General features: G+C 40.0%; 4 protein-coding genes across 6 annotated transcripts; 3 read left to right on the top strand and 1 right to left on the bottom strand.

Moving 5' to 3' along the window:
* The first annotated feature begins 1,069 nt into the window (after positions 1 to 1,069).
* Positions 1,070 to 7,145, top strand: LOC311350806 (protein ABHD12B). Of its 2 annotated transcripts, XM_084470897.1 has the most exons (13): positions 1,070 to 1,292; positions 1,472 to 1,590; positions 1,713 to 1,818; positions 1,917 to 2,036; positions 2,128 to 2,158; positions 2,248 to 2,293; positions 2,849 to 2,978; positions 4,028 to 4,065; positions 4,147 to 4,226; positions 4,325 to 4,410; positions 4,791 to 4,869; positions 4,960 to 5,081; positions 5,175 to 7,145. In XM_084470897.1, the coding sequence occupies exons 1-13, from the start codon at positions 1,192 to 1,194 to the stop codon at positions 5,206 to 5,208; spliced, it is 1,092 nt and encodes a 363-aa protein (XP_084327023.1). In that variant the 5' UTR covers positions 1,070 to 1,191; the 3' UTR covers positions 5,209 to 7,145. The 2 variants fall into 2 exon arrangements, with proteins under 2 accessions (XP_084327023.1, XP_084327024.1); XM_084470898.1 differs by lacking the exons at positions 1,472 to 1,590; positions 1,713 to 1,818.
* A 2,097-nt stretch (positions 7,146 to 9,242) lies between these two features.
* On the top strand, positions 9,243 to 19,390 carry tm9sf3 (transmembrane 9 superfamily member 3). Of its 2 annotated transcripts, none has more exons than XM_084470887.1 (15): positions 9,243 to 9,398; positions 10,340 to 10,535; positions 10,615 to 10,737; positions 11,717 to 11,877; positions 12,677 to 12,754; positions 13,150 to 13,281; positions 14,284 to 14,450; positions 14,760 to 14,854; positions 15,005 to 15,135; positions 15,252 to 15,391; positions 15,969 to 16,037; positions 16,158 to 16,304; positions 16,447 to 16,530; positions 17,263 to 17,339; positions 17,660 to 19,390. In XM_084470887.1, the coding sequence occupies exons 1-15, from the start codon at positions 9,306 to 9,308 to the stop codon at positions 17,725 to 17,727; spliced, it is 1,761 nt and encodes a 586-aa protein (XP_084327013.1). In that variant the 5' UTR covers positions 9,243 to 9,305; the 3' UTR covers positions 17,728 to 19,390. The 2 variants fall into 2 exon arrangements, with proteins under 2 accessions (XP_084327013.1, XP_084327012.1); XM_084470886.1 differs by having other exon boundaries at positions 13,150 to 13,293.
* Positions 19,391 to 19,453: 63 nt separating this feature from the next.
* prdx3 (peroxiredoxin 3) lies at positions 19,454 to 21,902 on the bottom strand. The gene is made up of 7 exons (XM_084470910.1): positions 21,855 to 21,902; positions 21,437 to 21,509; positions 20,991 to 21,132; positions 20,652 to 20,787; positions 20,415 to 20,518; positions 19,898 to 20,063; positions 19,454 to 19,633 (listed from the first exon to the last, which is right to left on the bottom strand). The coding sequence occupies exons 1-7, from the start codon at positions 21,888 to 21,890 to the stop codon at positions 19,583 to 19,585; spliced, it is 708 nt and encodes a 235-aa protein (XP_084327036.1). The 5' UTR covers positions 21,891 to 21,902; the 3' UTR covers positions 19,454 to 19,582.
* Positions 21,903 to 22,182: 280 nt separating this feature from the next.
* Positions 22,183 to 25,471, top strand: sfxn4 (sideroflexin 4). The gene is made up of 14 exons (XM_084470916.1): positions 22,183 to 22,322; positions 22,507 to 22,572; positions 22,651 to 22,707; positions 22,796 to 22,822; positions 23,251 to 23,305; positions 23,481 to 23,506; positions 23,721 to 23,774; positions 23,861 to 23,923; positions 24,218 to 24,286; positions 24,464 to 24,554; positions 24,660 to 24,775; positions 24,855 to 24,940; positions 25,148 to 25,265; positions 25,347 to 25,471. The coding sequence occupies exons 1-14, from the start codon at positions 22,284 to 22,286 to the stop codon at positions 25,422 to 25,424; spliced, it is 945 nt and encodes a 314-aa protein (XP_084327042.1). The 5' UTR covers positions 22,183 to 22,283; the 3' UTR covers positions 25,425 to 25,471.
* Positions 25,472 to 25,945: the final 474 nt, after the last annotated feature.

Here is a 25,945-nt window from a genome sequence, read left to right as displayed (position 1 = left end):
AGCCATTGTTATTGACGGCCTACGTCATTGCTCTGGGCTCTCGCACATGGCTAATTTGCATACGCGCAGGCGCAGGACTGGTTCAGCTTAATGTTAAACAAATTATTATTATTAACATTTTTGAATTATAAATACTTGACATGGTGATCTCTTAAACACATCATTAGTGACAATAAAATTATTATATCATTTTTTTAATTTTTTTTTTTTACAAGATTGAGACCCCCCCCAGGTTTTGCTTTTGAGTCTTTCAGGGGGTCTCAAGGGGTTAATCGGGGGGGTCCGACCCCCCCAAACCCCCCCGTATTTCGCACTATGAATGTAAGTGTAAAAAGTTGAATAATATTCAGAAATAAAAAAAAGGTTTAAAAAAAGGTTTCAAAGGTTTTTGAAGTGGAATATGTTTATATAAAGTATACATAAAGTTTGCTAAAACAAAAGTATTTGTATTGTCCTGTCGCAGAATGTCAGCCACATTTCACAACAGATGTCCGTTTTCATGGGTTTCCATTTTTGTTGATACTTTGTGTGTCTCTGGGAAGGAACGGCTTCTTGGAGCAAAGGAGGAAAATAACAACAGCACAGTTTCTACAAGGTTTTTGTGCAATGGACGCTGCCTGTCTAGGCTGTCTTCACTTTCAATCTGGGACCTGTTGATCCGTGTCTGTCCATCACTCTGCATATGGGATTGTGAAACTGAGCCGAAACCTCGTTCCCAGGTGTTCTGGAACGGGATGCCCCAAATGGCCGTTATTGGCGAGAGAGAGGGCGGGACTTTCTCTGACATGGGTTTAGCGGCGAGAAAGACGGACACAAGCCTAAGGAACACCCCTTTCAGCCTGAAATGCAAAAGGCTAACTGAAAGAGAAAAATAAAAGATGTGCACATGTTTCGGGCATATACTTTTATCATAGTCATGCTTGTCAGGGAGTCGGGTTCTCAGGAAGTAAAGACGGACCGGGATAACGATGCAATGCATCGTTGCATTGCATTGCATGCAATGTCCTCTCTCCACCCACTTGGCTCCTCCTCCATCATGTAAAATATGATTTGAGGGAGGCTTATTTTCGCTATATTGTATTCCCCCCTGTTAAGAGACACTACCTCGAAACACGCGTTGGAGTTGAGGCCGCAGGCATTTCCTATTCCCTGCACATACTAACTCTACTTACTTAGTAATTACTAAGTATAATGAGGAAAAGAGTTACTGAACATTCTGACGGCCGGAATGTGTCCTCATCGTCTCGCATGCAGACGACAACAACCGCATGCCAGGAAAAGAAGGGGCTGGCGTAAGTTTTACTTTTGAAAAGTTGTGATTATTCATAACCATTATAGTATAACTGCATAACAAATGGCTGACGAGCTCTAAGACTCTTATGTCATAGGCCTACCTATGTCCACTGGTTTCTCCCTTGGCAATAAACAACCACGTTCCCTCTGACCCTCTCTCACATACCCTTCCCTGCAGATCAAAATTGTGGATTTGGGTAAAAAGAGGCGCATTTGCACTTTGTGCTATTTTTGTTATGATGCCTATCGTGGAGGAGCTCCCTGAAATAATAAGGCAGCGTGTATATTATCATCGAAGTAAGTTAACCCCTGGAAATCACTGCTAATCCCCCCATGCAAAAGTACCCTGTAAATGCATCTCCATGAAACCTTTGTTGAGTTAATTATATAGGCTAACTTTTACCTTCATCTATTTGTAGTCAGAGCACCATTTGTGTTTGATCTCAGCCATCCGGCTGAACTGACACTAAATCACACCATCAACATGTACCTTGAACCTGAAGAAGGAATCTCCCTTGGCATATGGTGTGTTTGCAAGTCCAAGGCTACATTTAGAGTAAGGATTTGAAATGCTGACTAATGCCAGCTCTATTGTCATATTATTACTACCATTGTTTCTCAAGGCATACTGTCCCGGATGACAAGTGGAAAGAAGCTGAAGGGAAGGACTCTGCATGGTACCACAGATCTCTGAAAGATGGAAGTCCAGTTATCATTTATCTACATGGTAGAACACAGACAAGGTACAAGGTTTAATCATATTGTAACAGCAATAGAATTAGTAACTAGTTGTTAGTAGTCGGTTCTCACTGAAATGTGTTTGCTTTCTAACAGGGCAGCCAAGCATCGCATTGGAGTGGTCAAGGTGCGTAACCGCCGTGAAATCATAAAATAGAGTTTTATATCTATGGAAAATGTGAAAGGAATTCATTATTAATATTATTGTCTCAACAGGTATTGAGTTCAATTGGTTACCATGTGTTGACAATGGATTACAGAGGTTGGTCCATGTCTCATTGGCCTGTAAACTCATTGCTATGTTAATTTTATTTTTGACTGCAGACGCTAAATTGTATGTGTCTAGAATTAAACCCATCCGTCCATTGGCTCAGTTCTCTGAATCAATGGGTGTTCTCCATTGATTCTGGTCTTGGAATCAATTTGGTCTGTGGAGAAAATGTACTCATGGCCTCTTTGCTCTAGCAAAGGCATCTGGCCCCCCTCCTGTTTAGACTGATTTCCAGCAGACCTGGCCTTGGTCAGACCAATCACAACAATTTATCTAATATGGGGCATCTTTATTGACTGTGCAGACAAGCGTCCTATGGGAGCGCTGTTTGGTCGTTTTTTTAGAAACAACCAAGATAGCTGCCACTGATTGGTCACACATTTTTTAGATCTGATTGTTGGTTGTAGGTCTGTACAATTATTTTCCCATGCGCGTTGATAACAGTGCCATAGTACAGGCTCAAGTCGTACAGGTTTCATATATTAAGTTAAGTCATCACTAAGTAATATCATATCCCTGAAACACCAATGGTTGGTATTCTGTCAGGGTACGGTGACTCCACTGGAGAGCCAACGGAGGAAGTCCTTACCAAGGACACTGTCTGGCTGCACCGCTGGGCCAAAGAGCATAGCGGAGGCAGCCGGGTCCTCATCTGGGGACACTCTCTTGGAAGCGGGTAAGAAAGAACTAGAACCTGGTTATCAGAATAATTCAAACTGATTATTAGGGGTCCTACGAAAAACGTAGGAACCCTATTGTATTCATTAGTGTTATTTTTTAAGCTTGTAGAAGGGAATCGTCATCGTCAACAATATAAGTATCCAAGTATAAGCACAATTACAGAATAAGTGCCCTCTCTTGTACGCAAACACAAGTCGACAATGATCATTTTGAAGTACCTAATGGCACATTACACATTCAGGCCAGCACTGGCAACCTTTCGCAGTACAAACTGAATAATCACAGTTAAAAAGTCAAAGTTAAATTGTGTCCGGCGTGGCTGGAGGTTCTTTTCTACGACCCGCCCACGTTGAAGAGGTATGATTTTTAGATGGAAACGCAACATGCCTGGAACCAAACCAAGTCGTACCGCGCTAAGTCGTGGCGAGTTGAGCTGGTACTGTCGGTGGAAAAGCGGCATTACTCAAATTAGCAACAAAAGTTTTTTTACCGCATGTACAGCTCAGCTCCACCTACTGTTCAGGTCGGTGAACTGGCCGAACACAGCTGGATTTCTGAGTATTTTATTTGCAGATTTTTCTTACAAGAGAAATTTGTGGCAAAAATATTTTTAGGGAAGCGCAGATTTGACACTTGCAGGAGAAGATTTGTAGAGTTGTAATCCATAAGATCAGGTTATTTTTATATAAATATATATTTTCTGCGACTAGAAATACCTACCTACAGTTCACATCTGAAAAAAAAAAAAAAAATATATATATATATATATATATAAAATATATAAAAATTCTGACTACAATTACAATACTTAAGAGTAGAATTAAACTCCATACCTGGTTAGTCAAGCAGGAAATGCAATCAAAGTTGAACTGGGTTTGACACAATCCCCTTTTAATGATAGGAGAAATCGGGCATTGCCAATTTTATAATCATTTGAATGATTCCAAGGTACATTTTTCCGAAACATCTCATTACAATAATAATGATATGATTCTTTGTTTGGGTATTAATTGTAAGGTGATTACATTTCCTCTCCCCTTGCAGAGTGGCTACAAACACAGCTGTCAGATTAATGGAGCAAGGTATGATATGATTTGCACTAAACAACTTATTTCATCTATGGAAGATCACAATGACACATTCTTCATCTATGTTTTCTAAAGGTGTGCTAGTTGATGGTGTGATCCTTGAAGGTTCATTTAAAAATGCACAGATGGAAATGCCTCTCAATCCCTTCACCCGGGTAATCTTTTTAAACTCTCCTTGCTCTGCCTATTCCTGCAATGGATTTGCATATCAATTTCACAGCATATCTCACCTCATCTTTTCTAAAATTCCCAGTATTCAACGTTATACTGGCAGGCAGTAAAAAGGTTCATCTTGCGAGACGAATTGGGCGCTAGCATGATCTTCCCTAATGACGAGAAGTATGTCTTGATTGCTTGGTGACACATCCCAAAAATATGTATCATCATTTAAAGTCGCCATGTGTAGGATTGAGACCTTCCTAGTTGTTCGGCGGGAGACTTCCAGAATTCAAAAATTCTGTCCACTGTATCTGGCTATGCAACTGTCTGATTCAAACTAGCTTAGTTCGGCTGGCTGAGTGGCCTGGGTGAGGGGCTATGGGGGTGTACGGGCTAGACAGCATTTTGTATTTGTAGAATATGTAAATTTCAGCATTGACTACAGATATGTCCAGGTTATTTAAAGCATTGAGCTAGTTGAAATGCTACACATGGTGACTTCAAGCTGATTGTTTATGACTACCAGTAACAACAAATGCCTTGCTCTCGTAATGTTGCAGTGTAAAGAAAATGAGAAGCCCTCTCCTGTTCCTTCATTCAGAGGATGATCATTTAGCTACGCTTCTTAACGCTCAACAGGTAAGAAGAGCCAGTATAATAACAACAGTTATAATAATGGTAATATCATTGTTGTAGTTGTAGTGTTTGAATGCTGGGTTTCTGTTCCAGCTGTATCAGACAGCACTAAGTGTCCAGGATGCCGAGCGAGTCAGGATGGCAACGTTTGAAGGTTCTCTAGGGTATCTGCATAATGGATTATATAAAGACCCCCGTCTGCCCCCCATCATCAAGTGAGCAACATTTCACTATACACATCTGTTAGAATAGACGTTTGGTTGGCAAATCGAAATAATTCCATAACATGTTGATTGTGTTCCCAACAGGAACTTCGTGGTTTCAACAGAAGAAATGTTGTGAAGATCTTCAGAATGGCCTCGCCATGCAGGGAACAATGACGTAAATATACACGTCCCATAAATTGAGAGGATATAAATGATATTATGATAATAGACTCCAATGACTTTGTTTGATTTACATTACATTACTGTAAAACAGTATTGGTGCTAATGAATTGTTCACAAATAGAGATGTATATGCATTGGCAAATGAATATTAATAATAATAATTTTGTAAAAATAACCCAGGTTTCTCAGCTTGGCAATGTACTAGATGGTTTAACACAAAAAGTAGAAGCTTCTTTCCTTTTCATTTCTTTTCTTACATTAGATATATATATATCTATATATATATATATATATATATATATATATATATATATATATATATAAGGATGCTTTACACATAACATACAGCAATATTATTACAAGAACAGGGCAGAAAACAGTTACACTGTTTCATGGATTAATATAATGGTGGGTTTGTGGCTTGTCGTCATCTTTTCCAGCCATGAGCTTGTAGGCTCATGGCTGGCAGGCCAGGCTACCATTTCTAGCACCTCTACCAAAGCAGGCCTTGTGGGGTGAAACTTGGGAATCAGGGGGGTTCTAGTGCTTCTTTGGCGCGTAAGGACTTATCTTTGGCCTCCTCCGCTCTACATGAGAGGAGGCCACAGGGAAGACCAGTATGTATCAGGGGCGACTGAGATGCGTACTTCTCCTGCTTGTGATTCAAGAATGCTTTCAAAAGAGGGAGGAAACTTTGGCCCTTGTGGTAACGCAACATTTATAGTACAATGTACACAACCAGCTTTTTAGCTTTTTCGATTCTATTAAACTGGAATCATCCGAGGTGTGTTCTCCATCTGCTATACGTGTCTGCTATTGGCTCGTCTGGTGTTGGACCTGCTCTGAAGCTCACTCTTGATCCGAGTTGGATCAAGAGTGTTGGTTCATCCAACACTCATGCAACTCATCCAACTCATCCGAGTTGGATCAAGAGTGGATTTGAAAGAAACATAATTCCTACACACAGCAATCTCAACTCAAACACACAGATTTGAGTCGAGACGTTTCGGTATCAGACATCCCTCTTGCTCATTTCAGCAACGAAAGCTGCTGGTTTTGAATATAAAGTGCTTCCATAGTTCACAAATCTAAAGTACAGCTATAGTTATAACAATTCTGACTACAATCACAATACTTAGAGAGAGTAGAATTAAACTCCATACCTGGTAGTCTAGCAGCAATTCAATCAAACTTGTGTGTTTGAGACACCATCCCATGGTGATCAGAAAGTGGGCATTGCCATTTTTTTTAATCATTTGAATGATTCTATGGTAAATTGGCCTGGGGATCAACAGACAAGTCAACAGATCCCACCAAAAACGAGATGAACTGAGATGGATTTTTCTGGGACCACATCGGTACTCCATCACACCATCAACATGCACCTTAACACTGAGGAAGAAATCTCCCTTGGCTCATGGTGTGTTCATAAGTCCTAGGCCAAAGAAGCTCTTGTATATTGGATGTGCTGTGCAGTCTTGTCTGTGTGTATGTTTGTGGGGCCAAAGATGAATTTCCACAACAGTGGACAATAAAGATTTCAATCAATCAATCAATCAATCAATGAAATGTAACATGCTCCCACCATTTCCAGTAAGGATTGAAGATTAGAAGTTGTATTTGCAGGCCCTTTTGTTTTGTTATTAGTACCATTGCTTCTAGAGGCACTGTCCAAAGAATAAATGGGGAAAAGCTCAAGAGAAGGATTCTGCATGGTACCATAGATCCCCTCATGGTAGTCCAGTTATCATTTATCTTCATTGTAGAACACAGATGTTACTATTAAATATGTTCAATCAAAAATGTTTATATAAACATTATATATATAATGTTTAAAACATTATATATATAATGTTTATATAATGTTAATAAAACAGAATTACAAAATAACTGGTGACTGAGTGTAATCGGTTACAGTGTCTTGTCAATGGATTACAGAGGTTGGTTTAAACTCCCATGTCGTATGGATCGTATTACATCATCTAATATTAGATGGAAAAAAAAAACAATAGAATGATTTTTTGTAAATTCAAGATTGTGCTGTTTTGTTAAGTTAAGATTTAGGTTCTTAATTAGACCTAGAGAGAATATTACTCATCCAACCATGGCCCAATTAAATTAGGGATTTGTTTTTCTCAATTTGTTCCATTGAGAAAAAAGTCTACAAAATCAAGTTTGAATACAAATCTGACAATCTAACAGGTTCATTGTTGTTTGTTTCACGGGTTATGTTTTGTTGAAACTAATAAGGGTTTGGTGACTCCACTGGAGAGCCAACGGCAGCAGGCTTGATCACGGACCCTGTCTGGCCTTACCCTCGGGTCAAAGGGCGTAACGGAGGCAGCAGGTTGTCATCTGGGTAAGAAAGAACTAGAAACTGGTACTCAAGCAGGGAACTCAATCAAAGTTGTACCGTGTGATGAGACACAATCATCTTTTAGAAAAAAAGAGCCATTTTTGCCATTATTTGAATGATTTCAAGGTACATTGTTCGAAGACGTCTCATTACAATAATAATTCCAAGGTTCTCTCTGTAATCATTTTAAAAGTGATTACATTTCCTCTCCCCTTGCAGAGTGGCTGAAAAACCCAGCTGTCAGATTAATGGAGCAAGGTAGCCTATGATATGATTTGCACTACACAACTTAATTACATCGATCTGTGGAAGATAACAATGACATCCTGTTTGTGTACGCTCATTTGTGACCCTCCCTTTTTTTTGAAGCCATGCCTCCTAACGGACGTTGCAAAGATTTAGAAAGGCCTTAAATGTAATGTCAATAATGATTATAAAGTGATAATGAATATTTTTCTATCACGGTCAAATAATCCAAAAATAAAGCAGTGTTTGTTTCCCTCTACTGGAGATTTGTGTGTAATGAACATAGGTCTACACATATCTGACCTGGTTAATTTCGGACAAGGATGCAGAAAAATGTATTATTAAGTAAGTATGCCTGATGATTAATGTAAACTTTCGAATTTGTAATTAATCAGTTGTGACACAATTTTTTTGACCAAATCATGATCTCGATCATTATTCGACCCATTGTTTTTTTTGCGTAGGCGAAGATAAACATACACATTCAGTCTACAACTAAAACACGGATGTCCACCACTGTGTAACACAAATGTTGGAGTTAAACGTTATTTTTTGAATGTAAATGAACTCAATGCACTTTTACAAGCACTTTATAGGGATCATACATTAGTTGTTACAGTTTTGTTATATTAAGAAAATGGCTAAATCCTTGCTCCTAGCCAGGAGACTAAAGCCCCCCCATCTTAGTCTACACTTCAGATAGATGTATCTGATAGACTTAAAAAACAATAGGGCTCTATGATATCGATTAAATATTTGCGTGTAGCGTTCTCAATTTAACAATAAATAAATATAATCCATTGTTAACTTTGTTAGAAAGACATTTAGACTTGAATGTCCTCAAAACATTTATAAGCAAGTCATAATGTGATTGGTCAAAGAAGTACATGCTTACTTCAAATAACTGGCTGTATATATATATATATTCAGTCAGTGATCATTATTTGATTAGTAGTGACTATTTGCGTAAGCCAAGATAAACATAGCCTACACATTCAGTCTACAACTAAAACACGGATATCCACCACTGCGCAGCACAAATGTGGGAGTTAAACGTTCTTCTTTGAATGCAAATTAACTCAATGCACTTTTACAAGCACTATTCTACTTTATTAGGATCATATCCCATGAATACCCCTGTCAAAGGTGAAGGCGCAGCTCCACTCTTGGCAGTCGGATGACGTGGCTGAAGGTTGCGGACGATGTGGAAGCGGTTGTATTAATCATCGCTGCAGCCAACGCTGCTGAACGTGAGTGGAGGGACGGCTCCACGTGACCTCATTGAGTCAATCACACGCCTGTGCGATGAATGCGCACGAGTTCCTTTACGCCATATGCGTACGAGAGCGTCCCTTAAAAAATCGCTTCTGTCATACAACCAGGAAGGAGGTGGGATAGCCGTGCAAAGCTAACATCCCCGTCTTTTCGCTATTCTTTTGCCGAAAATAATGGGGTCTTCCAGGTGGAAGATTGCAGTGGCTGTGCTTTTCGTAGTAGAGTGTTCACTATTATCTGTGGCGGCAGATGAACACGAGCATACGGTAAGACGTCTCTGAGGCCGGAGGGAAAGAGGAGCCCTGCTTGTATTGAAAATAATGGACGTGTCTGCTGAGTGTGAGACACGCTAACATTAGCCTGGATAGCGAGGGACAATCAGCAATAACTAAAAACTAAACTGGTGACAACTCAATAACTCTTGTGGCAGCCTGGGGTTTCGGTGGTCTGTATTCTGACTGTTTAATGCTCGCATTAACATTTCATTGCTACTTAGCGGACATCTTTCTGCTTGCTAGTGCTAGCTAGCTAACCCTAGCCAGCTAGCGACCCTCAGTCAGTTCTGAAGCTGCATACCCGAGCCCAGCTTTGCAGATAAACTGCATTAACGTTTGACATTTAAATAGGGTTAATAATGTGGTTGCCTTTCTAATGGCATTGGTATCCTATGGTGTGGTGCATGTGTGAACGAACTTGTGTTTCCTGTTCTCAAGCCGGTTCAGGGCCTTTTCGTGGTGATTCTGTCTTAATTGTGAAAAAAAAGGTCTGGTCTTCCACCGTTTAACATAAGTGAATTGCTTTCTGCAGATTATGCTTATGGCAACGCTGGTTTCATGTCACATCAATCTCATTCCTTATGTGGTACTTTCAGATGTCGATTAGTATGGCTATTTTTATTTTATCCATTTGATTGTGGACTGAACTGTAGTGAACGATTTCGACAAGTTTACGAAGTCATGTCTTTACTCACCCTACCAAATAAATAAATACATATTTAAATATATAACGAAACGGATGTTAACTAAGTTCTCAGCTGTCTCATAGTTATCCTGATCTCTAAGTTGCACTTCATCCCTGCCTAAACTTGAATTGTTTATCATTTGGCACGTCTCCATTTTAATAGAAAATGAATTATTGGTTAAACTTACTCTTTGGTTTTTCAGCCATAACCAAGAGCAAAGTGATCAAATGCCATTTCTTTCTACAGTACACAGACAAGGAGGAGGTGGTGTTATGGATGAATACAGTGGGTCCTTACCATAACCGACAAGAGACATACAAGTATTTCTCCTTGCCCTTCTGTGTGGGCACCAAGAAGACCATCAGTCATTACCACGAGACTCTTGGAGAGGCTTTGCAGGGAGTGGAGCTGGAGTTCAGCGGACTAGACATAAAGTTCAAAGGTATTTAACTGTTTCACTTGGCCACCATTCTGAATTTGAATGATCTCAATGTTGATTTGGTGCTCTCTTGTATTTGTAGATGAAGTGATGCAAACCTCATACTGTGACATTGAACTGGACAAAGCAAAAAGGGATGCCTTTGTTTATGCTATAAACAATCACTACTGGTACCAGATGTACATCGATGACCTTCCCATCTGGGGTAAGTAATACTAATTGCTCAGACAGTTTTGGTAGTTAATTATTCGTTTTTATTGTAGCTTGGAGCGATTTATTAACAGGGTTTTTGTGTGCCTGCATCTGTGAATCATTGGAAAGGAATGCATGCATGCACTAAATGATGATGTATATATGTATGTATTATCAATTTGTTTGCATGTTTAGATACTTTTTGACTAGAAGCAGAAAACGTGTATCCGTTTGACACATCATGCCTCTCTATCACTCGCTCCCTTTATTTTCTTCTGGCTTGCTTCTCGATCACTTGTTTAACCTGATAGAAGCAGAACCAGTTGTCATTCATTGCATACCTGGCCAATTGGCTCCTTGCTTGATTAGATTCCTTGAAATAAGTAAGTTGAAATAATGGTCAAAGCTGGCTAATTCTTGCAGTGTAAATTCTTGAAATAAGTTACATTTTTAATAAGAATTGTGATTAGTGCTGTATAATAGTAACATAATAAGCTTTGACAGTTAAAAGTTCATATGGCTTGCCATATGCCTTTCTTTTCCGCCACTCCCAGAGTAACTCAAACAATGCAACTATTACCTGATTGTAATTTGAACAAAGGGTGGGGCAAGGGCTCTTATTTAACTCTACATACGTCAAACACAACGTAAATCTGTTTATTCAGAATAACAAAATATGGACTTCAACCCTGTATCCGGTTTCTTGTTTTTATGGTGGCTTTAATAAGTGCTGATAATAATTTAGGTAGTAGACTTGTTCAATAAATTGTCCTTTCTGCAATGTCTAATAGCAGAGCAACATACCTGAATGCACATTGGTGTATGAATATCTATTTATTTATATCTATTTCTATTATGTCTATTTAAGATTCCATGGCCATTCCACAGATTCACATAACATGACACCTACCATACAGAAATGGTATTGCTTGCAACCAATGACCCTATTATGTCTGCCATTTTAAAAGGATGATCTGTGTCTCGTTGATCAGGTATTGTTGGTGAAGCTGATGAAAATGGAGAGGACCATTACCTGTGGACGTACAAGAAGTTGGAGATCGGCTTTAATGGAAACCGGATTGTGGACGTGAACTTGACAAGTGAAGGCAAAGTCAAGCTTGTGCCAAACACAAGAATCGCTATGTCCTATTCTGTGAGTAATGAATACTATTCATTCCTTTGGCAATGAAGGTGATAAACCATATACGATATCAGTAAAAGTGTCTTTACCCGTGCGCAGAACAGTGCGTAGACGACTTTGCTTTTCTGATCCCAAGAAATGGCAGTGGAGACTTTTAGTTTTCACTATTAAAGATAGATAAATATATGGTGACGGCACCAATTGTTATATATTCCATTAGACGATCATCAATTATTATTATGTTAATAACTGCATTACACTACAGCGATGCAATGTTTACAATCCGTGTAGTTTCCTTTTTAATTTAAATAATGGCATATTTTTGCTTTAACTCTGTATGTCTTTCCTGTTCAGTATTTTTAAAGTTTATTTCCTGGTCTGTTGATATTCTATATACTCCCTAAAAAATCTTCCAAGCATTCCAAGAGGTGCTTTGATGTGTACTACAACATGTAACCAATCGATTTAGGGACGCACTGGCTATGACTGGCTCTGCCCACCAAGTACCAAAAGGAAAACAACCGCAGAAGCAGAATAAATATTAAGAGTGTGCAAAAAAACACTCAAGAGCATAGACAACAGTTGTGCACAGGGGCCTCATTATTGCAAGCAGAGAAATGCTGCCCGTGAGTGCGCAACGACGACGAGACATTCTTGCTCCAGATTTTTCGCAGTAGTATGCCACCATAGGTTTTGTTACGGTATAAAAAAGACAAATGACTAGCTTCTGGTTAATTTAATCGGAAACAATTAAGTTTAATGACCATAGAAGTGCAAGGCAGATCATTGCTGATTGTTGAACCCATCGCAGGTCAAGTGGAAGAAGTCGGACGTTAAATTTGAAGACAGGTTCGACAAGTACCTTGATCCTTCCTTCTTTCAGCACAGAGTAAGTGTTTTTTTGTTATTGTAACGCTAGTGTGCATTTCTTCCAAATATGCTCCTATCCTATTTAACTTCCAGACATTCAGTTTTTTCTGCAAGAATGTAATTTGTTTTCCGCCCTATTACTGTTGCTGCTAGCCAACGGCACTCCCCCCAGCCCTTTCTGATTGAATGTCATGCACTGAACCTACTTTAGCTGAATCTAGTGTAAAAAGTGCCTTTGATCACTTATTGCCAGCTAAGAGACTTGGAATTACCAAAAAAAGATTTTAATTTAGGAAGTTACTATGGTTTTAGTATATTCAAACGATAAGGTTTTTCCAATTTTGCATCTCAGCACAGCGGATCTGGTGATATGATTTAGTGAATGGAGATTTGAGAGGGTTGCTCTGCTTTCAGATCCACTGGTTCTCCATCTTCAACTCCTTCATGATGGTCATCTTCTTGGTGGGCTTGGTGTCCATGATTCTGATGAGAACGCTGAGGAAGGATTACGCCAGATACAGCAAAGAAGAGGAAATGGATGACATGGTAAACATACTTGTCAGTTTGCGCTTTTAATTCATATTTTTAATGCAGTTATTTGTCACTTCCAACCCCAAAAAACACAAAATGCTTTGGCTTAAATTTTTCCAGGTAAATTTTATGCACTCAAAGGCACTTAGAGCAATTGCTAGATTACAATAAGGACTTCATGTTTTTTAGTACATCTGTTGCAGTTCATTGATCTGTGTGTGTTATGTTAAAGTTTGATTCCAGGACGGTATCCTAAAAGGGAATTCCCTTCCCCAGTGTTTTTTAGTAATAATGTAGTTGGAAACACAAAGAGAAGGGTAAGGGCTGATCGGGGAACCACAAAAACTAGTACTGAAGAGCTCGGCTTCAGGAATAAAACCCTGACTAGACTAGCTAGAAACAGTAATACAAAACCTACACGGGAGGCATCCAGCGTTTACCTAGTGTTTCTAGACAAGGGTTATCTACGTATGTGGGCAGTGTAAAGAGTACCCTAAGCTTACCTAGCGCCCTTCCCTGGGAGGACAACACGAAGAGCAGGTAGCACACGGCTTTCAACACGTAGCTTAGGCAAACAAAGTCCAGAGAGGGAGAGACTTCCTGGGATGTGGAGTTTTTGGAGGTCCAGCCGTCCAATGAGGAACAAAGGAGGGTGTGACCTGGGAAGATAGAGGGAAAATAAGACAGGCCCACAAGCACATGTGCCACTGGCAGAGCATGGGACAGAACACTGGCACTGTCTTGAGTCTTTCTTCTCCCTGAGTGACTGACGACAGTGAAGCATTACAAATGAACCATCCATGCTTTACCATGTAAACTCTGTAGCCTGTGTCCGTGTGGCATGTTTCCATATGCCACAAGGACAACACCATGCCGTTGTTTCAGTTTGGTTTATGTGTAGCCTAATTTGCAGCAGTCAACCGCTTGTAAGCAGGCCCCTTCACCCTGTTCCCCATCAGCGACGACGTGAGGGCAGTGCTGTTCTTAATGTTGTGTTCCTCTCCACCCCGGTTCCAGGACCGTGACCTGGGCGACGAGTACGGCTGGAAGCAGGTCCACGGGGACGTGTTCCGGCCCTCCAGCCACCCCATGCTCTTCTCCTCCCTCATCGGCTCCGGCTGCCAGATCTTCTCCGTGTCCTTCATCGTCATCATTGTGGCCATGATCGAGGACCTGTACACAGAGTGAGTGCCCAGAGGGCCCGGAGGCTCAGGGATGCAAAGTGTTGGTCTGTTTGCCATGACGTTTGGTATTCTCGAGTCACCTACTCTGAGACGTTTAAGGGCAGTTATGGAGTTTGGAGATGTGAAACGGTTGTTCAAAAGCAAAAAATTCTAAAATATCTGACACTGTTTTGTAGCTATTTTTATTATACATTGGTTGACCACTTGATATCTGCCTGGTTAAAAAAAAGTACAAGTTGCACAGCGACTACAACAGGAGGTGATGTGGGCTTGGATGCAGACCTATGCTCATGTCCTGTTTCTCTGCAGGAGAGGATCCATGCTGAGCACAGCCATTTTCGTGTACGCTGCAACCTCTCCCGTCAATGGCTACTTTGGGGGAAGTCTGTATGCAAAGCAAGGAGGTAGTTCCCAACCCTTCTCTCCTCTTCCTCTTCTCACTACTTCTCCTGGTTTCACCAAGTCATTCATTCTCTACCAAAGTAATTAGGCCATTTCGTGCTTCTGATGTGCCTTTATATCAAATGGTGTGCTATTGATTTCTGGCAACTCAGGCAGGAGATGGATCAAGCAGATGTTTATCGGGGCTTTCCTGATCCCAGCGATGGTCTGCGGCACTGCCTTCTTCATCAACTTCATCGCCATGTATTACCATGCATCCAGAGCCATCCCCTTCGGCACCATGGTGAGTTCTCCGCTGTGATTTAGAAACCTTGCGCCGACATCACTTGAGGAAAGAACACCCGAGGCAGAGTGTCGGACGTGAATACAACACGTCTTGTTTTGCTTACCTCTGTCCAGGTTGCCGTCTGTTGCATCTGCTTCTTCGTCATTCTGCCGCTAAACCTTGTAGGAACCATTCTGGGGAGGAATCTGTCCGGCCAGCCTAACTTCCCCTGCCGAGTTAACGCTGTGCCCAGACCGATCCCCGAGAAGAAGTGGTGAGTGGGGCTTGAGTTTAGTCTTGTTGTGAGCGTCTCTCCACCTGGAGCCCTGGTATCAACACACACTCCCGCTGTGGTCAGAGAAGGGTGTCACCTTTTAGTTATTTTTGTTTGTGGGTGAGTGAGTCCAACTTGTATGTTCAGTATGAAGTGCATTTTATGGCTATAGATGAGTGTTTTAGAGTGAGGCGTGTTCATACCAGTTTTGCATGGCAAGCCTGCATTCCTTACATTGTAATATGTCAAACCGGAACTATGACCAGGTTTTAACTTTGAAGTAAAAATTAAATTGTGCTGGTATCGGCTATCAAGATGCAATATTAAAAATGATGAACAATATAACAACAAAGGTATTATACCTTGAACGGGCCTCATAGCTTAACTTTGGTAGGCACTGGTTTAGATGGTAGATGATTATTTAGGCTGTATTAGTCTTTGGTTGAATGTTCAGAGTTGCATATACAAATAGTATCTGTATCTAGTATCCCTGTCCAAATGCTCTTTAAGTACTTTTATTTATTTTCCTGTTGCATTTAAGTCAAATGATGTGGTTAATTACATTGTGCTCTGCTAGGTTCATGGAGCCGGCTGTCATTGTCTGCCTTGGAGGAATCCTGCCGTTCGGCTCCATTTTCATTGAAATGTAAGTCTTGTATGTGTGCTCTGTGTATCAGACAAGTGTGTGTGTCTTTGGGTCCGCTTGTCTGTGTGTAATGAAATCCCCCTCACTCCTCTGTTCGCCTCCTTTATTTCCTCCCCCTAGGTATTTTATCTTCACGTCTTTTTGGGCCTACAAGATCTACTACGTCTATGGCTTCATGATGCTGGTGCTGGTGATCCTGTGCATCGTCACAGTCTGCGTCACCATTGTGTGCACCTACTTCCTGCTCAACGCCGAGGACTACAGATGGTGAGGAACCATGACGGCAATCGAAATTACATGCACAGGAATGCCTCTTGTCCATCCCCGGTTGGGCTGTTTCATGTCCCCTGGAGAACTCATCAGATGAATTATTCAAACCCTTTAATGCCTACCCTGTGTTTCTCTCTAGGCAATGGACCAGCTTCCTCTCTGCAGCATCTACCGCTGTATATGTTTACATGTACTCCTTTTACTACTATTTCTTCAAAACAAAGTGAGTTTCCCCCCCCCCCCCCTTCCCTGGGCAATTTCAATTTATCTTCTTGGAGATTGCAGTAGATAAAATAGTTGTTGCTCGATACCAGAAATTGCAGTCGGTTAAAGGTTGATTTAATTGTTTTCTCCGAGAAGACATTTCTGCCGATTTGTATAAATTGCGGCAAGGCACTTCTCCAATAAAAATGCAGATAGTCTGGGGATTTTCTTTTTTTTATGCAGTATTTTCGTTGTACAGGATGTTTCTTCTTTTATGAATCGTTCTGTACTTTTTTGTAGTACAGAACGTTTGTTTTTAGGGGGGGATTTTTTCTTTTTGGTGCTTGGGATCAATTTCAGGCAGGATATCAGCCAACATTGTTCTGTTATATCCTGCCTGAAATTGCATGAAGTTTCAAACTAACTCATATAATCAGACCAGGCTTTTAATAGGCATAATTAAACGTGTAGTTTCACAAAATATTCAATCATATCATTTTATGATTTCATCTATTCTGGTTCACAATTCTAAACTGCGAACTTCACACAGTGACCGCAGTTCGCAATCAGTTGGTCTTTCCATGGCCCCATTGAAATAACTTTTTAATTATAGGCCTATAGATAAATATCCAGGGATGTACAAACGAGCACTGGGCCTTTTCTTTTTTTCCAACTAGTTGTAGCAATAAGTTAGTACATCCTATATACTATTCAAAACTACCTCATAATTGATTTGGTTTGACTGTTTCAGAATGTACGGGCTTTTCCAGACATCCTTCTACTTTGGCTACATGGCTGTGTTCAGCACTTCCCTGGGAATCATGTGTGGTGAGTGGCCGGGAGATTCATGGACTTTCCAGGAATAGTCAAGTCCTCAACCCTTATCACAAGGATTTCTGTAGTCCATCCAGGGTTTATCAAAAGGTTGAATTGATGTTGTAGTTCTGTAAATGTTTTTGATTTGACACAGGAGTATCTAAGGTTACCATCCAATGATAAAATGGCTTGATAACTGCTGAGACTATAGGAATGGTCGAGGCTATTGGAATGGGCCGAGTACGTCATCTCCATCATTAGGTTGGAGAGGTGTGCTGTTTAGTTCTTTGATTTTATATGCTATATTTACAGAGGGATCACCCTTCTTGCAGGTGCCGTTGGCTACGTTGGAACAAGTGCCTTCGTGAGGAAGATCTACACAAACGTGAAAATCGATTAGGATCGGGAGATCTGACCACGGGCATTCTGACCAAGGCGGCGGGCACAAGTCATTCTTTTTTTTTTTTTTCTCCTTTCTTTTTGCAAAGAGATTTCATATAATCTCACTTTGTACAATGTCTTTTTTTTCCCCAAAATTTCTTTCCAGAATGAGTTTCAATGCCGCAACACAAGTGAACACGAGCAAATCCGTGGCAAGACGTGAAACATTGGTTCTGTTTTTAATCAAACGATTTGAAACAAATGTTGGGGCAGATGTTTACGGATATGGTGATTTCTCCTTCCAGTCCCTCCTGAGACCTGAGAACATAGATCTTTATTATTGATGGATTAGTCTCGCTCTCTTCAGTGAAGAGGCCTAAGTGTATCGAAAGCCTTTGTTCTATTGTACTAGAACATTGGAGAGTGAGGTTTGTGTCTGTGCTCGGACTTGATGCTATTTTGTATTACTGAGTCACACTGAATATGGTTACTATTGTTTTTTCGGTCTCCTCACACTCTTACTGTAAACGACGGGGCCGCTGGAGTACATGCATAGGTTGGTAAAAGATGTTACACCCACAGCAGAGAAACACCATGCATTCAACCTCAAGGAGCTCTCGTAACCGTCCCAACACACCTTACGTTCTTTTGACAATGCAGACTCCGCTTCAATATCTCATCCGTTTTTGAGGGAAGTTATTTTAGTCCTGCTGTAGTTTTTTTTTTTTTTTCCACCTGCTCAAAACAAATGATTAAAGAGAAGCTGAACTGACCCAACAGTTGAGGTACGTTTCAACGCAGATTGTTTGAAATGGATGTTTTGATGTAGTTCCATTTCCCCTACATAGTCTGTTTTCTTAGTGTTTGGGTTTGAATGAAGTCTACTTGTAAAGATAATATATGGATAGGTGGGAAAAGTGTATATAACCATAATGTACCTTTTTAGATGTAGATCCCAAATGTATTTTCGTTGTACAGATTTACTACAGGGTTCTTTTTTTCTTTTTTAAACAAATCATTCTGTTCTGGACAGTTCCTCTTTTAGTTTAGTGTTTGGTGCTTGGGGTCGGGCTGGTGGCGCTGTTACATCCTGCCTGAAATTGCATGAAGTTTCCACCTAACGATGTGCTCATCATACTCTACTTTGTTCCGCGCTGTTTGGTTTTCTCTCTGAGCATCTCTAACCTGAGACAGCTATGCGTTTGGGGTTTGTTATTTGAGGATGAACAATATAAAGAGGTTCGGAAAAGCCTGCAGAAAGGGCGTCTCCTCGGTTTGTGTTTTACATATAATTTTTTAAGCTTTAAGAAGACTCAAACCTCTGGTAAGCCGCCCCACACACGTTTCGTTGCCTAACCCAAAAACATCTTTGTGAATGTCCAAAGGACCGGGAGCAGTAGTCTGTCTCCCTCCTGTAAACATATTGTACAGAGTGAAATTAATGTACACTTGATGTTTTCATTACCAGATGCAGAGTGTTTCAAATGCGTCCCAACTGTAAATACAGTATGTACCTTACATGTATGAAAATTGATAATGCCTTTGTTGATTTTTTTATTTAACATCCCCCCCTCTTCACTTAAGTTGATTTATTTGGCACCTCGTTGTGTACCAATGTCTTTAAAGACATTTCAAATCTGCATATTAACTTGCTGTAAAAACAAAATAAACATGTTTATGTACAGGGGTTATGTAAGTGTGGCTTTGTCACTTATGTAAAATGATGGGCAATGAAGGAGGCGTTTCTCAATTACACTGATATATTTACTACTGAGCATGACAAGGACAAATGAAACTGGATCTATGACAGGGTACATCATAATATTTGTAGATGTGGAGGATATGCCAATTTAGTAAACTTTTTACACATTCATTTAGTTTACTTTCTCAAAGTACTCCTTCGACCCTTCAGGGGTTGGCTTGATCTGCAATGGAAGATAAACAGTTTACTTGTTTGGGCATCTCATGGATTTAGCATCAAGTTCATAATTACATAACCAATATAGATTGATTTTATTCTTGAATTTGATGCAAAACTAAAAGTAAAACAAAAGTAAATGAATTATTAATCCTATAAGCATTGCTTATGGTAACCCTGGCATGATATACTAAGAGGCTTTACTTAGAATTGTAAAAGGGGTCAGCATCCACATTTACTTGAATGGGAATCTATTAAAGATTATGCTCACCGTTGGAGATTCTGGAGTCCAGCTGGCTGGGCAGACTTCTCCGTGAGTCTCCACAAACTGGAAAGCCTTCACCAGACGCAGGGTCTCCTCGACGGAGCGTCCCACCGGCAGGTCGTTCACACTCATGTGCTTCACTACTCCCTGGGGGTCGATGAGGAACAGGCCCCTGGAGGAACACAGAACGACTATTAACATTGATATAATTCAACAACAAAAAATTATATATATATATATATATATGCCCATTTTTTGACATTGACAAATTAATTCACAAAAAAATATACATACAAGTTACATATTACATATTTCTATCAGAATATCTTTGTTCTCCTGCAGACGACTTCTGAAACCATATTAAACTGATCACTTTTTCCCCTCAAAACTTCAGTTACTTAACAAATGTTAAAAAATGTATGTTGTGTTAACATAAAAATAATGTTAATTCACTCAACAGAACTGAATACATTTATGTGAGCTCAAAACATCCCCTTGTGATGAGGCTGTAGCAGGGACATGCCTTAGTGCGATACCGGGACCCTCCAGAAGTACGCCGTAATCCCGGGATATCTGCTTGGTGAGGTCAGCGAGAAGAGGGATGTGGAGGTGACCCAAACCCCCGGCCTAATAGGGATGAAAGGGTTAGACAAGAGACCTACTCAAAATAAAATAGTTTATACAACCAATCAAAGGGATTGATGACTGAGGACACACACACCTTAAGTCAACGTGTGTTATTCAGTGATATTAAGTGTACCTTGCGTGGAGTGTTCATCCACGCCAGGTGGCTGAAGTGAGAGTCCACAGACACGCCCACAACTTCACAGTTTACATCGTGGAACTCATTTGCTTTGTCACTGAACGCGATGATCTCAGTCGGGCATACAAAAGTGCTGCAAAGTCGAATAAACAGAAGTTTGAATTCAAAGACTCTGTATCATATATATTACCAAATAGATAAGACCTGTTTAATAAGCAATTCAATATTTGGTTAAAAAATACGCATATCCATCGTGAGACATACTTACAGTGTAACATTAGATAATCTACAATGATGCAATGAGGGCATACATGGGAGACAAGACCTACTACTCACAAATCCAGTGGGTAGAAGAAGAGGACAAGGTATTTGCCCTTGAAGTCATCAAGGCTCATCTCCTTGAATTCTCCATTGTGGACGGCTGTGCCTTTAAAGGCCGGTGCAGGATGAGTGACCGCCGCAGCTAATCTGGCTGTGCCTGAGAATGTCAGTTAAAGATAACATTTAGTTAACCTTCTGAACCATCAGCTCTTGTTCCTCCTGGTTACTGTGCCAACATTTGAGTTTAGCTCGTCACTAAAGAACACGTTGAAAGCAAAGTTAAGAAAGTGTTCACAAATACAGTGAGTAGACAAATGAAATGTATTGGACCAAATTTTAAACAAATTAACAATATTCCAAATTCAAAATATAACTCACTATTAGGCCTTAATATCAACCTATTGAGAAGAAATGTATCAAAACATAAATGAAGGTGAGCTTGGACTGAACATGATACATACTGGTGGAGAAACAGCCTCTCTGGAGGGCAGTGCAGTTGGCCGTTCTGGAGAGTCCTCCCACTGCGAGCCTTGCCTACATAGACAGGGATAATAGTTCAAATCCTTGTTTTGAAATTTGGAAATCAAATTCCCCAGTGAAGAGATTATGATATAGATTGCCACTGCCATTCAAAGGTATACCATTAAATGAATCTAACAAACAAACTTCTCAATGACTTCTACACTTGCAGGGTATTGCATATGACATCAGTCATGCGCGTCTCCAATTAAAGTGTGTAGCAAGCGCCTGGACATGAGTATAATTAATTCAAAATGCTGTCGCAAACCGAACGACTGACCCTGTTTGTCAGTCAAATATAAACATTTTGAAACAGCAAACATCGACAACAAGTCTTAATGAAATCGTATCTACACTTACAGAGGTCTTCAACAGTCTTCCTACGGTGGCTGCCATTTTGGATGATGACACTGAAAGAGTCAGTGTCAGAGTTACAGCCGGTGTGCTCAGTAGGTTTTTACGTCGATCATGAACTGCGCATGTTGTCTATAACATATTCCTACGCAAAATATTTATGTATTTTGTTAACTTAAAATCGTTATTTATGAAATGGCATGTTTTAAAATATTTTCACGGCATGGGAGGCGAAAATATGTTATGGGAATGTATGCGCAAAGTTGGCGCAGAATGACGCTACACAGTAACGTATGAACATTCCCGTCCCACAAGGCGGAAGCGATTTTGTAAATATAATTTGACCTTAAATCATGGGAGAATCTTGGGATAATATGTCATAGTATTGTATACTGAATATAATTTACGTAAATAATCTGCCATAAACAGGTTGAAATGGATCCCAACCTGCAGTTCTGGAAAAGTGAGGGACAGGTAATAGTATGCATAGCAAAGTACTGCATCTCATGCACTGAGCCTCATTCATTGAATTCATAACGATATGGAATGCTTCAGTGAGGCTCCCTTGTCTTTATCAATCATCCTATCACCCTATCAATCACACTGTCAATATTGGTTATGATATTCCTTTAAAATGTACATCTGAACCCTTTTTCAGATGTTCCTTAGTCGACTTAAAATATGGGCTAATCTCCTTGATCCATGTTCCTTGCTCTCCTCAAAAGTAAGTAGCAGACGTTTTAATGACCGTAGTGTGTCATCACTGAAGTCCAGGTCTTCTCTAATGTTTAATTTCGCTTAGGCTGAAATAAAGAACGCCCGTGTCACTGTGGGCAATGTTGAGAAAATAAATGACAAGGTAAGGAACATGTTCAACCCCGTCTTTTAAATACATCATAGATAATTAAAACATGTATGCTGAATATTGTTATTTTGTCCTCTGATAGGATGGAAGTGCGTGGACCTTATCTCTTGTAAGTGGAATGACAACACTGAAGTAAGAATATTATGTGTATATTGCATTCAAGTGATGTGGACTTGATATTACCAACATATCTACCTTGTCCTATTGGTATTAATACAATAATAATAATACAATAAGGTTGATTAACAGTCAAGAGGAGAGATTGTATGTGAAAAACTGAATTTCCAAAATGGCCCAAAACATTTCCATTAATTGTCGAATTTGGTCTTGCATAATAAACTAGGAGGACAGTGAAAACAACAATGATGTCATTACTTAGAGGAAAATGTCAGAAACGAGTGAGAGTGAATAATAATATTGCTAGCCTTTATCCAAGCATGATAAGGGATTGTTGTGGATGAATCTATTATAATGGGACCTCAACCCTCTCTCCCGGTAAGACATTCAGTCAACTGTCTAGTTTTGTTTCTCCAACAGTCCTCTGTTCATGCTGACTCTGGGGCTGTGCTACCATTTCCATTCCGACCTCCAGGTAGATTTATTACCATTGGGTCTTAAATCAGAAAATCTCAGTATTACTGAGATTGGCCTACCTAATATAAAATCGAAACAATTCCTATTTACTGGAATGGAAACTTTACATGATATTTTCATTTTGTGCTGCTACCAATGCTATTTTAACTATCTTTTTTCTAATTGTTTTCTAGCATTATTGCCTGTATCAGCTCCTTTGGTAAGAAAATGTATATTAATAATGCTGATTCTATGTTATTATATTATTCAAATATATATATATATATTTTTTTTAAATTAAAATATGTATATATGTATATTTTATTAGTTTACATATAAAGTTGGTAGTACTATTAACATTGGCAAGCCTCGCCTATGTAACCCATGTTTTAAGTCAGTAAAACATTGTAATGTTGAATCACTTTTTTTCCCAGGTCGTTGCCAGCTTGCTACCCCACAGCAGTGTCAAGTCTGCTCTTTTTTGTCAGGTAGAAATCCCATTTAACCAAACAAAAACAAAAAATCCATGTGTCCAAATGTTCCTCAGATTATAAAAAACCAACCTTTTCTACAGTTTTTGTTGCAGAGTTACATGGCTGGATTCAACCATGCCAACAGAAATTCTTCTTCAGAAAAGGTAATCTCTTTTTTTTGGTTAAGGTACAGTTTTGTTTTTATTTATGCCAAAATATGAATATATTCAAACAAAAGACACAGTTGTATGCTTAGTACAGGTCTACATCGTGTGTAGGCGGTAAAGACCTCTGCAAAGTGACAAGGGTGTCTGTCCTCTATATGATAAACCCCAGTGTGAGCCAACCCATTTGACAGTTGCATTATTTGAGGAATCGCAGGAGAGGCCTGCTCAGCAAATCTCCTGTGGGTTCGCTTTGCATTATCTGCCTTTTATTTCATTATCTCTCACCGGCAGGCCAAGAAGATGCCTTTGAAACAGGCTCTTTTGATCGCAGGGTCGGTTTCCTACACAACATGTGCAGGGGTGGGTACTGCTTGTTTTCGTGAAGACATTGCATTTTTATCGTCAATCATACTAGATACAGTATATTGTTTCCCTATAGCAACGTGATATCCCATACAGATGCTGTACTTTTGTTGTATATTGCACTGATTAAACGAATAATGCAATCAATTAAATGAAAATGTATTCATTATTCAGGCACTTCCATTCATTTTAATCCAAAGATTTGCCATCGGGAGCCAACCCTTACTGTTCTTCTTCAGGTCGATAGTGCCGGTTCCTCTCTCAGGCAGGTCATTTGTTTGTTTAAACATCTACTCTTGCATGAAACTAAAACTTAGGTCAATTTTTATAAATGAAACCAGCTCACAGTAAGTTGTGAAACCTTCCCCAGCTGCCCTGGGCTTCTTCAGCGTGTATACCATCAGGAGTGAAGAGTCGGATAATGGAATCCAGGTGTTTGATTCCAATGGCGATTCTGTAGGAATCTCTCGCGCAGCTGGAGACAAAGTAAGGATTCCAACCCTCTCCCTCCCGTTTCAAATATGTGATTCAGTGCATTTAACATGCCTTTGACTTGTGCATCCAGGCTGTAAGGGACACTGCGTGGTCAAGAGCAGTCATGTTGGGTGCATCGGCCGCTGTTCCTAACCTTCTGGTGTACCTCATGGGGAAGTAAGTCTTTCCTCACTATGGTGGCAGTGCCGTTCCATCCTCTGTTTGGACACAGTTCATCTGTGAGGCACACCTGATGCTACACAACATTTATCCTCACCATGTTTCATGACTCGGAGAAGGGTTTAATTTAGATTCCTCTGTGAAGACGTTGATATCAGAGGTATTTCAAAGACAATTCCAGCTAAGCAGAGTGTTGGCTTACAGGACGAGATTGTTCAACAAGAACTCCATGCTAAGAGCACCTCTTCGCCATGTGAGCACTGCAATGGTCTTCGGAATGATGATTCCACTGTCCTTCAGCATCTTCCCCCAACTGGGAACGGTGAGGCTTTGTCTTCCCTCTCCCTTCAATACTCCACAAGGGGTCGGAAACACCACACCTCATGTCCTCCCTCTTCTGCAGATTAAAAAGGAAAAGTTGGAGAAGGAGCTGCAGGAGGCCGCAGTCGATGGCAAGCTGTTCTACCACAGGGGGCTCTGAGGAGGCGGGGAGCCCCTATGGTATTACCCATTGACTCCAGATAACCTTGCACACCAAGACATTGAAACTGTCAGTCCCATTATCGTTCTGTTGTATTGCTTCCTGTCATGGAGTATTGGCTGCTGTTGGAGTTTAAAACGACAAATGGAAGGGTAATATCTTGGAGAGACATGAAGAATATATATCACATCCTGGGCAATTATTGTGCTTCTTAGTTTAAATTAAACAAATGTTTGTATTAAGATCCACTCATTGTTTTGATAATAAATGTATTTAATGGATGCATGGAGTGCAATTCTTTTTGCTAAGAAACATTAATTCATGAAAATACATTTGTTTCCAAATGTAAATTACATATTATTGCACAGCACACACTAATATAAAAATATTTAGACACAAAAAATACACTTTTGGGTATATGGATCTTCAAAGTAAAAATGATTATGCAGAAATGTCAACAAAAACAAATTGTCCATCATTGGATGCATTGAGCATATATTACAGTACAGTCAAAGTCAGGC

This window comes from Micromesistius poutassou (assembly GCF_964030765.1).
Source record: "Micromesistius poutassou genome assembly, chromosome: 7".
NCBI lineage: Eukaryota > Metazoa > Chordata > Actinopteri > Gadiformes > Gadidae > Micromesistius > Micromesistius poutassou.
This window is presented reverse-complemented; position numbering and strand designations above follow the sequence as displayed.